The following is a 15806-nucleotide window of genomic DNA, read 5'->3' as shown; positions in this document are numbered from 1 at the left end:
ACGCTGCATATTTCATGATATATATCTTTTGCAGATAATTAGGAATAAAAAATGCAATCCCAAAAAGGAGGTTTAATAATTTAGATCCCGAGGATTTGATTAAAAGCCTTGGAGGATTGCAGATGACAGGGAAAGAACAGTGACTCCATTATAATCAAGGGAAAAATTCAAGGACTTGAAGCACTTCTTCCATTTTTCTAACCAAGCACCACAATCTTAGAAACAAAGATTTTACCCAGGAATGGAGAGGGATGTTTCCCCAGGTCTATTCCTGCCATTTAGTTTATGGAATAGGCCCAAGGTTCTTGCACCAAAGGCCAGATGTTTCATTTGAAAAGCTTACCTACCAATATTTCTTACAATGTTTTCCTCCAAACTCTCCTTTGCAGAAATCAGTGTGCTCTGAGAAGAACAAGGCACTTATCCCACCACTCAGGCAGCATCACCTTCCAGCCACTTTGCAGGCCATGACATAAACCTTCACATGAAGGATCAGTCTCACCACACAAAAGTAAAAGAATTAGGTGGAAGGGAAAAAGCCAAAGTCATGTTCTCAAAACAACTCATTTACAAATACAAAAGATACTTACACTATCTTAGCCCAGTCTGTGTCACCAGTTGATGCCTTCAAATGATGCAGAGGATGGTAGAGATTGTCACCAGTGAGTGAAAAATGAAAAGCAGTGACTTGATCTATTATAACAAATGCCATCATGGAAGTGGGAACAGGAAGCCCACTTGGAATTACCCCACGTTTGTTTCCAGGGAAAACTTACCTGCAGCTTCTCAACAACTTTGTAGCAGCTGATGAGCATCCTACAATGTTCAAAGCTGCACTTGCAGCACCTGCAGCCACCAACCCCCAGAAGAACATGAAATGTCTTCGTGGGGCAAGAAAACTTATAAGAGACACATGAAACTGAGGGTGTGGAACATGGTCAAAAACATATGGATATATTCTTGATGTCTCCATTCTTCTGTCTGCTGCACAAGCCACAGCTGTGCAATTTTTTAGAGCTTTAAAAAGCAGATTACAAATTCCCTATTTAATACTTCCTAATAGTCTTTGATTTGCAGGGCCTGAATGATACACTTTCCTGCCTAGATAATACCATGTGAAAACACGACACATTTTATTGTTATTTTTACAAGTATAACCTCTAAAAATGCTCACATTTTCTACTTTCATCTTATCTGTTACAGCTCTCATTTACTATTCACTAATGAGTTAAAAAAAGTATTTGTATTCTATTGGTAAGTCTTTATGCCACTCAGCACTGCTATATATTTTAACGTAATTGTGTATACTCTATAGTTGTGTAAGAAATACTTGCATTTAAGAAGATTTATCTGAGAACTTGAATCTCCTTTACCAATTTGGTCTCATTTACCTTTACAAGGAAGCACTGCTTGTCTGATTGACAAAAAAAAATTACATCACAGGAATAAAAAAGGATTAACTCAAACAACCCCCCACAGTAAGGCTACAGCAGAAGCAAAAAATTAACCCAATTACACAAGCAAGGATTCAAGAAATCTCTCTTCAAATCCTGCCTTTACTCTGAGACAAGGAAATTTGCTTCCTTATTCTGTGCCTTTGTTGACATCTGTGGGATGGGAATATCTCTTCTCTCTCACCCTTTGGCAGACTGATCCATTTAGAGAGCAAATTCTCCAGCCAAGATCATTTCTTATAATGCATCTGTGCAGTGCTGAGAATAAGGCAATTGTCTTTGTTGCATTGTTGTTGCTGCAGAACAGTGGTGGTTTGCAGAAAGCACAAGCAGGGAAGAGCAACTCTTGCTAAGTGTAATTATTGGAAACTCCTGGGCTTAAGTGCATAAATTATAGATTTATTTTTTTGTTGCTGCTGTGCTCTGTTTTTACCAAAAGAGAATATAGTGGGTTTCTGTAAGTGGGGAACTGACTAAAATATATGACTAGGTGGTACCTGCATTGCTAGGTGCCAGATGATGGTCAAGCTAGTTGGAGGCTTCAACTGTAACTACTGCAAGACCGATGGAAACAAACTGTGTATCACAAATAAGAAACTGCTTTTTACTCTCTGTATTTATATACAAATTCAGATGTGCTTATACAAGTGAATACATACATTGAATTTAAGAAGCATGATGGTCTTGTTTAATGGGACAGCTCTGCAGGGTGTTCTCCCCGGTGGAGCCCACCAGTACCCACCAGCTCTGGTGTGCTGGGCCAGGCTAACAGGGTGAGCTGGCAAGCAGGGGTGAAGCGAAATGAGCCTGTCTGTTCATGGTGGGGTGGGGCAGGGAGAAGAATAAAAGCCTGTTTAAGGATTTCAAAGCTTTAAATAAACTGGAATCCCTGCCTCAGTCACAAAGAACACGAATTTGCTGCAAGAGGAGCAACACCAGCTGAGTGAATGGCCAGAGACAAATCTAGTAGTGATAACAACCCTTAGTACAATCAGGCCTGGCTTATCTTCCCTGCCTGAAGATGGAACCAGTTAAGACACCATTCCCAGCAGATGCTTGTCTAACCTGTGCTTGAGAAATTCCACAGATGAAGATGCTGCAGCCTCCCCAGGCAATTTATTCCTGGGCTTAACCATCCTTACACTTTGCAAGTTTTTCCTAATGTCTAGACTAATCTCTGCTGCAATTTCAGCTCATTATGCCTTGTCCGAGTCCTAGCGGACATGGAGAACAGTTTATTCCCTTCCACTTTGCAGGTAATCACAGGAGACTGTGAAGACCTATTACACCCCCAGTGTTGCTATCATGCATTAGCACATTTGTATCTTTTCATGCTATAGGAAAATGTATGATAGAGCCAAAAAGTGCCCCACGTGTAGCCTTATACAGATGGCATATTTTACAGGAAGTGCCTTTAGCATATTAATTTTTAGAATATCTGGGTGAGTCCTGTATTTGACTTTTCATTTCCAAATTCTACATAGCTAAATGTATTCCAAAGTATCCCTTAAATACTATTTTGAACAAAAGAAGCCTGATGTATTTCAAGCAAATGTAAGGTTGCTGGAGGAGTAGAAGTTGTATCAGTTGCATATTGACTAAAAAATTACTAACGTTGTGGTTATGATTATACTAAACAACATAAAAGCAGCTAATGGTGTAATCACCAGAACAGATGTCTCCTAGTCAAAAGAAACAGGTTTTGCTCCAGCCCACTAATACCAATCACTGATGGTGGAAGTGTCATTTAGGCTAACATTTGCAAGTCTCCAGTAGCAGAAACACCCAGCTTTTGGGCTTCTACCTGAACAGATGCACCAACTGAATTACTACATGACTCTAACTACAGAAAAATCTGAATTTTCAAGGCAGTGAAAAAGTACTAGACACCTACAAAGACACCTACAAAAACATGAGACAGTTAAAGAAGACAGAGCTAACACCACCTACACAGCTTTGGAAAGGTTATTCTCAATGGCATCACTTAAATCCCTGTGTGGAGAGCTCAAAGTTCAGCTTTGAGCTCAGAGCAGGGACTGGTTTTGCTTGGGAAACTGCCCACCTAAACGTATATTTTTTAAAAGTGTCCTTTATTATAATTGCAGCAGGAGCACAAAACATCACATCTGAGATGCAGCAGAACTCCAGTCCTGTATGCAGTAACCATACACTGATTACCCTGAAGTACTGGCCCACAGGAAAAAAGGACACTTACCAGCATGCTTTTGTAACATTCAGGGCGCAGATGCCACTTGGCTTCTAATACCATGGTGTTGTGAGGCTCTTGTGAGACACAACCCATGGCATTTTTTTCCTGCAGTCAGTGGTGATTGATGACTCCATTAGAATGACAGCTCTGACTCCATGTTTGCTGTAGGGCCCTCAACACCCTGCGAAAAGCAATGACTTAAGGAGCTTTTTCAGATCTCAATTCCTCTGAGCAAGAGTCAGCACATACTCTTTATTCAGCTGTTTGTTATATAGGTCAGAAAAGGCTCATTTCATGATTTCTCCAGCACATGAACCTCTGCTTTGACCTGCATTTCTAGAAGAGCTAATAAAAGGAAGATTAATCTTGTAGAAGAAATATCCCTACTCTAAGTGCATGTATTTGTAACTAATACGGGGGCACAGCTGTAGCCCTGACCAATTGTTTCCCCTTCTCCTCCTTTTATGCCCAAATGTCTCACTGTTTTCTACAGGCTCTTGTTTGTTTCAAGCATTTAAATAGAATACCAACACACCACAAGGAAACTTCCTACCATTTTTAAGCCAAAATAGAACCACTAAGTCCGACCCATTTCCTCCTACAGATCTTGGGCTGCTTTTATCCAGTGAAGCACGCAGATCTCAACACATCGAGCATTAACAGGTTGGGGTTTTTTTCCCCTCCCCCCCAGATACTTACCAATGAAAAGCTGCATGGGTGGCATCATTTCCAGGTTGTGTGTCTACTCGGTTAACCAAACTATTTGGAATTCCTCTAATTCTTTCTTTTCCCCTACATTCTTTAGCTCTTATCTCACTTTGTTCCTTCCCCACAACTCTACCCCTGTAACTCCCTCTCTCCCTTTCACTTTCCTTTCTCCACACCAAACCACCATTTCATTAGTCCCAATCTATTTCTGCCTTCACGTTATTTGGATCCACCCTCACTTCAGATCTCTCTTCTCCACAAGCAGGGTCACTGTTGTGCTTCTAGGTAATGACAAAAGAATTTCTTTTTTCTGTGGGCCCCAGCTTATATTCTGTATTATCCTCTCTCGGCCGAGAAAAGATGGAGAAACAACCAGATACCGTGTATGTTTGTATGTATTTAAATCTGCTCACACCTACACACCGTGGTGTGGGTCCCTGGAAGGTCTGAGTGTTGTGAACACAATGTCTGCTGCTTCAACCTACAGTCACACGTGCTTTCCTTCCTAAGCTGGCACCAAAAATTCAACCTTTGCCCAACATCAGAGTTGGGAACCCTCAGTGCAAAAAAGCCAACTAAAATGCTGCACATCTATCAGAAAACAGGCTGGATGCTACTGTAGTGAGGCCATGATACATATTTCATCTTTGTTTCAAACCTATCAAAACAAGTTTATATAATCAAAGAATCCATATCTAGCTCATTACAAATCATAGAGTATCCTGCATTCAACTCATTTACTATCTCTACCTGGTAACAGCTCAAGTTTGTTAGCTTTCTGCACACAGCCCAGCTTCCTCTCCATCACTATCTTCTCATCTTCTCTGGAACTATTTCTGTTGCCAGAAAGTTTGTTTTCCTAAAGGTATTAAAGTACCCCTGTGGCTCAGAACAAAGACTCAGAACAAAATGTCTTGGAAACATGAATCCAATCACCACTCCAAAATACCCACACCTTCATCTTTGCTAAGCCTCATAGGAGCTTTGTTCTGTCCCTCCTTACTATTCACTACAAAGTGAATATTTCAGTATTAAGCACTTCCCAAACATCTGACACAAGGCACTGCTAAGGGAACAGCCTGACAGTCTGTCCTGCAGAGCTGCACAAGATAGCTAGTATTGGTGGGACTGATCAGAAAGCATTTCTCTTGAGCAGAAAAAGGATTTGCAGGTTCTCTCTTCATCAGATCTACTTTCCTGCTTGGAAAAAACAAACACACTGTGCTTAACCTGTTCTTCTAATACTGCTTTCCTAAGAAATCTGAAATTTATCAAAGTTAAATCATCCTCTCACACCTATCCTCCACTCCAAAATCCTCGAGAGGCTGATATAAAATTTGATCACAGATAAGACTTCTTATAAACTAGCAACAAAACAGCCTGTTTTCATGGGTTCTGGGCCCAGAATTACATTTCTGCTCAAGCAAAACTGTTCTTTTCTACCCTCTACTTGTGTGATTCCATAAAACCTGGGCTTACAGGTTTGGAACCTCAACTGTAGGCTGAAGGTCTCCATTACTTCCCCCTACCCTCAATATTTCCCAGGCATCACTAATTTCAGGCTTTTAATGCAGCATGTGAAAAAAAAAAAAAAAGAGTACCACGTGTTCAAGTCCTTTCTTCCAGAAACAGTTCATTGTTCTCCAGTATTTAAGTCACTGAAAGAAAGAAACCCACCTAATACACCTTCAGGCTTTCACAGCCCTGTAAAACATTGCCTGGAGAGACAATGTCCCCAGGTAATGAAGAAATTCCCAGTTCATCTCCTTGGAAAAAGACAAATTGTTCAGAAAATTTTCCATCAGGACAATCTAGAACTCAAGAATTCTTGCAACTGCAAGGTTTCATCTTCACCTTTGCTTCACAAATAGTAAAGGCTGTTACACAAAGTATTTGTTTTCAAAAAACCTACAGATTTTTATTGAACAATTATGAGACCACTGGAAGTTTTCATCATTAGATACTACAAAATGTGATACATTTTAATAAGGGTATATGCAAAGGTGCCTACAGGTTTGAGCTAATTTAGCTACAAACAGCAAAAAAAGAAAAGTTTCACTAATCTAAAGAGGCAAGTAATGACAGAGTAAGACATAGTACAATATACAAACAAATATTTCTTAAAAACAGGATCAGTACAAAGATTGTTTTTCTCACTTCTATTGTTCTAGTTTAGTCTTGTCAGAAGCAGGTGGGCACCTCTTGTAGAGAAGAAGAATAACTAGAAGTCTAAGTTGACCTGAAATAAACAAACTGTATTTCAGCAAGCAATATTTAGAGTAAACATAAGCAGGTAAATCATTCAACATTGTATACAAGCAGAAATGTGCAGAAAGATCCCTTTCACTTGTATCGAGACAATATATAATTCTTTAGTGATCAAAAAGCTGACCTTGTTAAGTTTTCTTCATATAATATAGCACCATGTTGATGCATTTAAGAATGCATTGTGCAGAAATGCTGATTCAAATTAATATGCAAAATGATCACTACCAATTAAGTATTAGCTTTCTGTCCTAAGTAACTTATTTTTAGAACAAACCAGAGATGACTCACACTGCTGTAACATTAAAATATACACATCATTCTTAGTGCCCTAAGGTTGGCACAAGCAACTTGTAAATGTCAGAAAAGCATATAAACCTTGTTAATGTTTTCAGAAATTCATTTAAAGATAGAAACAGGTCCAAAAAGATGCCTGTCTAAATGCATTGCAATTACGTTACAATTATTTTCCAAATACACAGATATGCTCTGTCTTTTCTCAGCTCATTACTGACTCAAACAATTTGCCCTTCTGGGATCAATTGTTTGCTAATAAATAATTGTTTACAGTCACAAAATGATATTAAGGAGTATTCTTATTAGTTTTCCTTCTACAGCCTAATAAGATTCAAAACTAGCTGATTCCCTTGAGTCTAACCTTAACCTTGCTGTGTTTAACAGCCCAGGAAATGATGAACCATCTGTTTCAGAAAATAATGGAGGGCCAAGAGGAAATATTGTTTAATTGTAGATTAACCTCCTCATAAGGCAGAATGAAGCATCTACAGAATTAGCAACCATAACTAGCAGTGAACAAAAATAACTGAAAGCAGCTTTTACTATTACAAGACAAATAGCAGCAAGTATTCCTCTATCACTTTTTTTTTTTTAAACCCTCCCAAATGGATGTAACAAGAACTACCTGATTTTAAAAATAAATGTGAATTATCATCTATGGATTTATGTTTTTCACTTGAGGAAGCCCCAGAAATAAATACTGGAATAACTCTGGTTTTATTTTTTCCATGAACACGAAAATTATTTTAAAGCAAACATCTCCGAGAGAGATGTTGTGTTTATTCCCTTGTAACTTCCACCTCACATCTCCACAATAATAAAATGGCTGCTCTGAAGCAATATACAAGTCACTGAAGGGAGTGGGGAGAAGGTCTGGAGGCTTTAAACTCAAGAACCCTGATCACTTCTGTGTGTCTATTTACATAGCCACTCAGACACTAAGTAATGGAGACAATCAGATACATTGTAAGACAGTTTGAGTACTAGAAGGGAAAAAAATAGCAATGACAAACCACAGGAATTTGCAAATAAAAACAACTGCTCCTGTGCTAGGATAATGAAGAGCAGTGCAATTCTGCACGGTGACAGCAATTTTTCTATGTAACATTCATGCCAAAGCAAGCTTAACAGAAATCTTTTACCTGCATCAATCAGTCTGCCCAATTTTGACAGCAACAATGATAGAAAAGTGTGTTATCAGAGGGCTGCAGCAAACTCCAGCACACAGGAACTGAGAAAGCTTTCCTGTGATTTTACACAACCTTCCCAAAACAGCCTCTAGACTCACTCCTGGCTCTGACAGCTGGCTGCAAACCCAGTGTGTAAAGATTTCATTAATTCCAAGTTTTAAATATCCAAACATAGCAACATTAACTCAAATAAATTATTCTTGAATCCTCCACTTAATTCCTGCAGCAACGAGCTAGCAATAACTCCACAGCTTCATATAATAGCACCTATTCAAAAAGGAGAAGAGTTTGACATTCTTCTCCTGCTAAACAACCGAGCACAATTTTATCCACCAGACGTCTATCAACCTACGGATATTGAAAGCTTGGGCAAGCAAGATAAAATCAAAACCAACCCTACTGTCAAGCTGCACTATCTACTGCCATCAATAATGCTATTCATGAATTTAGGAAAATTAATAAATCTTGGGATGAATGCTCAGAAAGGCTCAAATACAGGTGAAGCATACTCACTTAGGTTTTGTTTCTGCATCTGTCACTTGGCGAATATAGATACCATCTTCAGGATGCTCAATGTCATCCATTTCATACATGTATGAGGAGGCTATTGCAAGGGTAGTTCCATCATTGCTGAAGGCAAGTGATGCAATGCTTGTGGGATACCGGTGGAACTGGCACAGCCTCTTCTTATTAAAGGGATCCCAGATATTTACAAATCCATCAGAACCTCCTGAAAATGAAGTTTTAAAACCTGTTTGTAAACTGTCATTGGGAGAACGGGAGGAACGAAAAGATACAGCACAGAAAGGAAAAAAAGAAAGCCACCTGGAATTACTATGTCAGTAAGGACACAAAGTTACACAGAGTTGCATAATTCACTAAACACTACAAAATCCCTGCTAAAGCAGTTAACTCTTTCTGCATCCAGTCATTTAAAAACTCTGCTTATCGCAGCAAATAGAATTTAAATGCTTTAAAGGGCATCTGAAGTAAAGACTGAGCTGTTCAAATAAAAACTAAAGGAACTTATACAAGTATTAGAAAAAAACTACCTGTAGCAAATGTGTTGTGGACATTATGGAAAGAAATGGCATTAACTGGGTAAATCTGCTCAATGTTGTTCTCCTTCAAACGGTGACATTTGAATGCATATTTCTTCTTCTGGATTTCTGGACTTGGATCCAAATATTCCACAGCAACACGACCTTCAATAGAACTTAAAACATAACCCTATCAAGAAAAAAAAAATTGAAATACACATTTTAGGAGTTTACAACTAGAGAAGAGATTGCAATACAGTTAATCTTCTACCCCTCTAAAGTCAAATAAATGAAATGAATACTGTCTTAAACTGGGTACAACCACAAATTGCTACCACTGAGCCATGGCATCATCAATAAAATCTGCTTCTCAGAAAGAAGTAATGCAGAAAAAAAACCTTTCAGAGAGATTCTCATTGTACCGTAGATATTTAAGCTAACACTGAACATTTTAATTACTCCTGTGGGCCCAAACACAAGTTGATTTGGGGAAAAAATGTTAAAGAGTTAAGAACTCCTTGTATTTGCCCACCAATCCCCCAGGGCCTACATATCTCAGATATGAGAGAGACTCACGGGAGTACTTAGTTTCAGAATTACATTTAAATTATTTCAGAGCTTTACACTAGCAACTAAACACTCCAGTTGAAATAGGATTTTCAGTGACACCTGATTGTAAGTGGTGTCTACTTACTCAGTTAACTACAGTCCTGACTTAGAGCAACCTGAGATGCTTTTATTGTAATGTCTGAGTTAAGCCTATAACAGATCTTTTCAGAAATAGGACTGTAATGGTATCTAGCTATAGCAAGGTTCTTTAAAATTCATAGTACAATACAATCTGGAAGATCAGCTTGTTTTATTATAACTGGAACTGAAAATGGACAAAGTGTCCATGCCAGTTCAAGAACAAGTAACTAGGTCTCCAAATTCCTGTACTATCACTTTGTACATGGGAAAATTCCCTTCCAAATTCGTTTGTCAGAAAAAACTAATCTTGTTGCTTTACTTCAGAAAGAGAAATACCACAGGTAAGAGTATGTTAACCTACATGGAACAGCTGTATCATCATCTAAATTGAACAATTCCCCCTAGATAATGGATCATGGATTCTGAAGTGCATGACACAGACGCAGAGTTAAAAAAAAAAAGAAAAATACATAAAGGACATTCTTACAGTTGTAATCCTGCCCCTGGCTCACAGCCTGTTGAAGAACCTAGGGCTACAATGCATAAAGGCTGCTGAGCAACCACCAATTCTCTCATTCTCTCTCCTACTGCAGCTTTGTGGGGCTTTTTTTTCCTCGTTTTGGTTTTACATTATGTCAGCATCGTAATGCATTAAATAGATTAAAAATTGAGACTAAACTGAGTAAAAAAATAAAACATAAGATGGTAAGTCAGTGGCAAACATTTCTAAGCTACACTAATAAAACAGGTAAGTTGAAACAAGGAGCCTTAACACCATTTTTTGTTTCCCCTCCCAGAGTCTGATTACGACGTTTTGAAGACCAGATATATTTTTAAATGACAGCTGCAGAAAACTTGAAAAATACACCATTTTTCCTAAGGAGTATTCAGCAGAAATATAATTCCTGGCATGGTTCCCATACCTGTTTATTTGGAAAGGCTCTGATGCAGCGGGTCTGGTATTTGAGGCTCGATTCCCTTCGCTGCTGAACGTAGCCCATGTTCCGCAAATCCCACACCAGCACTCGCCGACCTGCTGTCCCCACTATCAGCCTGTCTCCAGACACAGAAAGTGTGTACACCTTTCAAACAAAAAGACATCAGATTTAAAGACTTACGAGCCTGGGTACCCGTTGTTCTCTGTACAAAAGGTCAGCAGTATGCATGCTGCAGCTGGTTAGTGGCCAGACAAAAGTCTCCCATAATCCTGCACTCTAGCTGGAAAACCAAGACAATGTAGCACCATACGACATAATTTTAGCAATTTAGCAAAAAAAGAAATGTAATATGCATATGCAGTTGTGCAGTTCTAAGCTGTCAGCATGTTTGTTCAGTCCCCAGGCTGCAGATCTCAGCAGTATCAAAATCATCTTCCACACGTCAGATTCCTTCCTTTGGCTGCTACCACCCACATTTGACATGCTACACTTCTACAGGGCTATTTACTTTTAATTCAGTATTATTCCTCAAAGATGATTTCAAGCATTAAATGTATTGGGTATTTCAAGGCAAGAGGAAAACAGATACCAAGTGACAGAGGGAGGAAAAGGGCATGGATATTGGAATTGATCTTGGCATGCCCAGCTGGCATTCCCCACTACCAACTCATGACCCTGCACCTTCATCCTACAATAACATCACACATTTTCTTCATGGTTGTTTTGTTTTTTGCCTTCTGGTAATCACGTTTTTCAACAGAATACCTCAAGTTGAGCTTCATGTTAATAAAAGGAAATAAACTGCCAAGAAATCATTGAAAAACAGTACTTTGTATACTTTAATAAAACCAAGTAAAACCAAAGGAAACAATGTTTGACATCATTAAAAAAGACTATGGTTTGGAATTTCAACTCTGCTCCAAAAACCACCTCAGAGGTTCTCATTTTTCTTGATCAAATTTCTCATTAAAATACTGAGCATATAAATTGTTCTGTTTCCAGCTATTATTTGGAGTATGATTAATCTTGAAATATGTTAAGAAAAAAGGCTCAGTCAAAATTTCTGTGCTTTCAAATGAATTCCAAGCTGTTGATACACAAACAAGATGTAATCCAGCTACCTGTAGCTGTCCTGTCACTGAGCTCACAAGAGCTAAACACGAGAATGAGCTTTTTCAAAACTGATTTTAATGGCTCAATGAAAAGAATCCCAAGTGTGTAAGAGAGCTGGTAACCTTCCAGTAGGAGTCACTTTACTTTTGACATGTGCTTGTACTCAAGGACATGGTTTCACTTTCTGGTTCTCTGATGAAGCCAAATAAAGCTATTGATTCCAGTAAGGCTGCACTGAAACACCAGACTAAACAACTTTGCTGGAAACATTTCTGGAGAAGTTAATTTATAATAAAATACCTACACAAACATGTCTCTGTGTGTGTATATCTATGTGTGTGTTTGTTTACAGTTGGGATCTGATTATTTCAATTGCTAAATGCCACTTAAGTGCAAAAAGGGCAAGAAAACTGAACCAACAGTAGTTACACACTTTAACAAGCAGTTTTTCAAACCTCCCTTCATTACTGATGTAAAAATTGATCCAAAAAAGTATTAGTAAACATTTTATGCAATGTGTTTGTATAAATCCATGGAAACAAAGGCCTACAGAACATTAAATATCTTAAATCTTCTTTACAAATGGATGTCACACCTGTACAGTAAGTATTCTTTCTACACCACACAATCATCAATCACACAAAATCACTGTCATGCAGTTGAGTAGGTGTACACATTTATCAAAGGCAGTATTAAAAAAAATGACATAATGAACCTTACTGAACCAATAAGCAGCTTGATTCACTGTGGCTGTCCATGACACTCTGCCAGCAATTTATCACACTTCTTTACATGCTACATACAACTATAAATCAAAACTAGAAATCATGCAACTACATTATTCTGAACAAAGAGCTAAATCTACTTGTGGCAAGACATGTTGTAGCACAAGGAATAGCTGTTTAGATGCAACAGGGAACGTAATGATGGCCCATAACTATGACTTGACAATACAACATGACACAGCCAAATGAAATTCAAAACAGAAATAGGTAAAAAAACTATTCATGTGTGAAACTATCCAGCAACCCAGCCTGTGTTTCAGAGTCTAAAGAAAAAATCCTCAAGAAATCATTGTTCTAAATTCTTTCAGTGGCATCACTGTAAGCAGTATGAAGATTAGCACAATGTATAACTACTAGAAAAAGCTTAAGACATTACATTTTACCTTATTTCTCTTGGTCTCTCACTAGTAGAGAGCATTTGAGTATTAGGAGAAGGTCTGAATTTACTACACTTTTGCAATACTAGCAGTTCTGTTCAATCTTTTAATATAAGTGAAAAAACAAAGTACTACTTCAGGCAACATAACTGGCCTCCTACTATATGTCTAGCCACATTTCCAAACAATCAGCCCTTACAACTGCCAGGATCTGACATATCCAAAGTCTAAACATTCAAGGAAATTGATAGTGCGTATCACAATTAAGCCAAGGATTATTAATGATTGCATCCACTCCACACTGCTCTTTCTAGGCTTTCCTGCCTCGAGTTCATTTTCCATTATAAGAATTTGGTCCATCAGGAGTGCCAAGAACTCAGTTATGCTCTCCTACTGATGAAAGCTTAAAGGCTTAGCCTAAAGTCACAATATATTCTGAATATCGGTATTTTAAAATGCATCATTTTCACACCTTAAAAACCATTGACTGTAACTTTTCAAACTCAGTGCAGTTTACAACAGTGTCCCCTACTGTGCTACTAACCAGTCACGGGGTGTATTATTTAACATGTCACCTGGAATGCAGCACCCAAACCAGAACTTACCTTTTCAGGTTGAGAGAAGGTTCCTGCATTACAAGGAGTTCTGGGATCCCACAGTTTAACTGTCTGATCCCAGCTTCCAGTCACCATGACATTCACTTCTGGGCAATACTCAACACACCTGATAGCAGCATCATGGGCTCCAACAAGGTTTTCTGTAAGAAAATACAATTTCTTGTAACTTCATTGGCTCTACAAGCAGTCAAAATGTGTTGAAGAAACAGGACATCCTTCTGCAGTACAAACAGACTATTTTCTGATATTTCCATGGGTGTACTGATGTGTTAGGTGCTCCTCTAAAAATAGTCAGTCTTTAGAAGCATATCTTTTGCAAAGATCAAGGATGTTAAACACTATGTCCACTTCTCTCCATCTCATAGCCACAGAGACACCTTCAGAGGTGTAAAGTGTTCACTGTCAAATGTTACCACCAACACTGTTGCAGACACTAATACAGAAAGTGACTTAAGCTTGCACATGTTAACATTATGACAAAATAAAGGAATTAATATTACATATTAACAAGATTATTAACGTAAACACTTGTAGAAGGTCCTCTATAACAATTAGTTGCTTTTTTTCCATAACATTACTACACACACAAGTTTGTCCAGCCCTGGATATTGGTTGGTTCTGCTAACCACACTTGTCTCAGGCAGAGATTCACTCTTCTCCTGAACACACACACAAACAAGTCGGACAAACCAGCTCCACATTTTGGTCTAGTAAGGCACTGGAACTGTGTTATTTTCAAGCAATGTTGAATCAGAAGAAAGTGTAGTAGAAGGCCATGATGTTTGACAAATCAAAAGCTTTATATACATTCTGCCATGCATATGAAAGATCATGCTAAATATGTCTAAGCCACAAACCTTTGGAAAATGCTTAGTTTTAGTACAGCTCAGCTCATTCCATCTTAGGGAGGCACAGTAGCCTGTGGCAGAGCAGGATTACCATCAGAAATCCAATTTAAGGCATCCTACAAGCACCTACCAAACTTTCTGGCAAACTGCCAGCCCCTTCCATGCTTTTAGGTGGTGATTCTTAGGGCCACTATTCTGCTAGATAAAGGCACAAATGATGTGAACCTTAAATTATCAGCATGACAAGGATATAGCTGTTTCTTTTCCTTCCCTTCTCACTTTAAAATAAATAAAACAAATACACATGTAAAATATATCAATGAATATTCACCACAGGCAGAGTTTAATGCCTCAGTTTGGCAGGAATGGATTTGGCCCTTCTGTTACAGGTACTGCAGCACAATCTTCAGCTACAGTCAGGAACACTGCCTTGTTCTGTGCCTCGGTGATGAGAAAGGGATTCATAGCATAGAAAATTGCTGAGCACTGACAAGTTAAATCAATAGAGGCTATTACTTAATGCAGACACCCCTCACCTAAAAAAACCTGCAACATATTCTGCTCATCTAAGTATATAAATCTGAAGCTTAGGCCAGCTGAGACCACTTACAGAATTCCATCTGCTTACCTTGGTCCGTGTTCAGATCATGCATTTTCAATTGGTGATCTAAACCCCCACTCCAGGCATGGGTAGGATCCTAGAAAGCAAAAAATTTCACCTTCAGGCATGCATTAATTTTCCCTGACTGCTATACCTTGGATCTGTTAGGCTCGTAACACAGGATTTGCTGCCAAGAGTTTTGGGGAGCTGGGAATTACGACACCAGGGTTACAATCCAGCCCAGATCTAAGCAAGCAGATGAGAGAAGCTCTGCAAAATGTTTAAGTTTTAATAACTCTGAGCTAAACATTTTTTAATCCCAAAGTAAAACTAAAAATAAAGCATCTTGAGGCTATATCAAGTAATTTTTATTTGTGCAATAGCAAAACACACAATGTTAATTTTTAAATGACCACCAAAACAAGCCAGTTCCACCTAATCAAATTGCATCCCTTCTGAAACTAGAAATCACTGGAGAACTGGTGTTGATGCACAGCACAGTACCAGCTGTGTGACAGCACGGCCAGTGCAAAAAGCACAAGCAGAATTAAAGATCTGGACTGATCCTTAAAACATTCAGTAACACATCAAGTCCCTGGAGGACACCCCAGAATACAACGCAAAAGAAGAAGGTGCTAATTGAAACCTTCTAGTTGGAAAATCAAAAGAAAAAG

General features: G+C 38.5%; 1 protein-coding gene across 1 annotated transcript; it reads right to left on the bottom strand.

Moving 5' to 3' along the window:
- Nucleotides 1-8632: 8632 nt before the first annotated feature.
- Nucleotides 8633-15250, bottom strand: BUB3 (BUB3 mitotic checkpoint protein; the record flags this gene model as incomplete). The annotated part of the gene is given in 5 exon segments (XM_010008812.1): nt 8633-8853; nt 9176-9353; nt 10777-10935; nt 13672-13823; nt 15160-15250. Coding segments are annotated over 5 exon segments (801 nt in total), but the record flags the coding sequence as incomplete, so codon positions are not given.
- Nucleotides 15251-15806: the final 556 nt, after the last annotated feature.

Source organism: Chaetura pelagica, unplaced genomic scaffold (assembly GCF_000747805.2).
Source record: "Chaetura pelagica isolate M959 unplaced genomic scaffold, ChaPel_1.0 scaffold102, whole genome shotgun sequence".
NCBI classification, from domain to species: domain Eukaryota; kingdom Metazoa; phylum Chordata; class Aves; order Apodiformes; family Apodidae; genus Chaetura; species Chaetura pelagica.
This window is presented reverse-complemented; position numbering and strand designations above follow the sequence as displayed.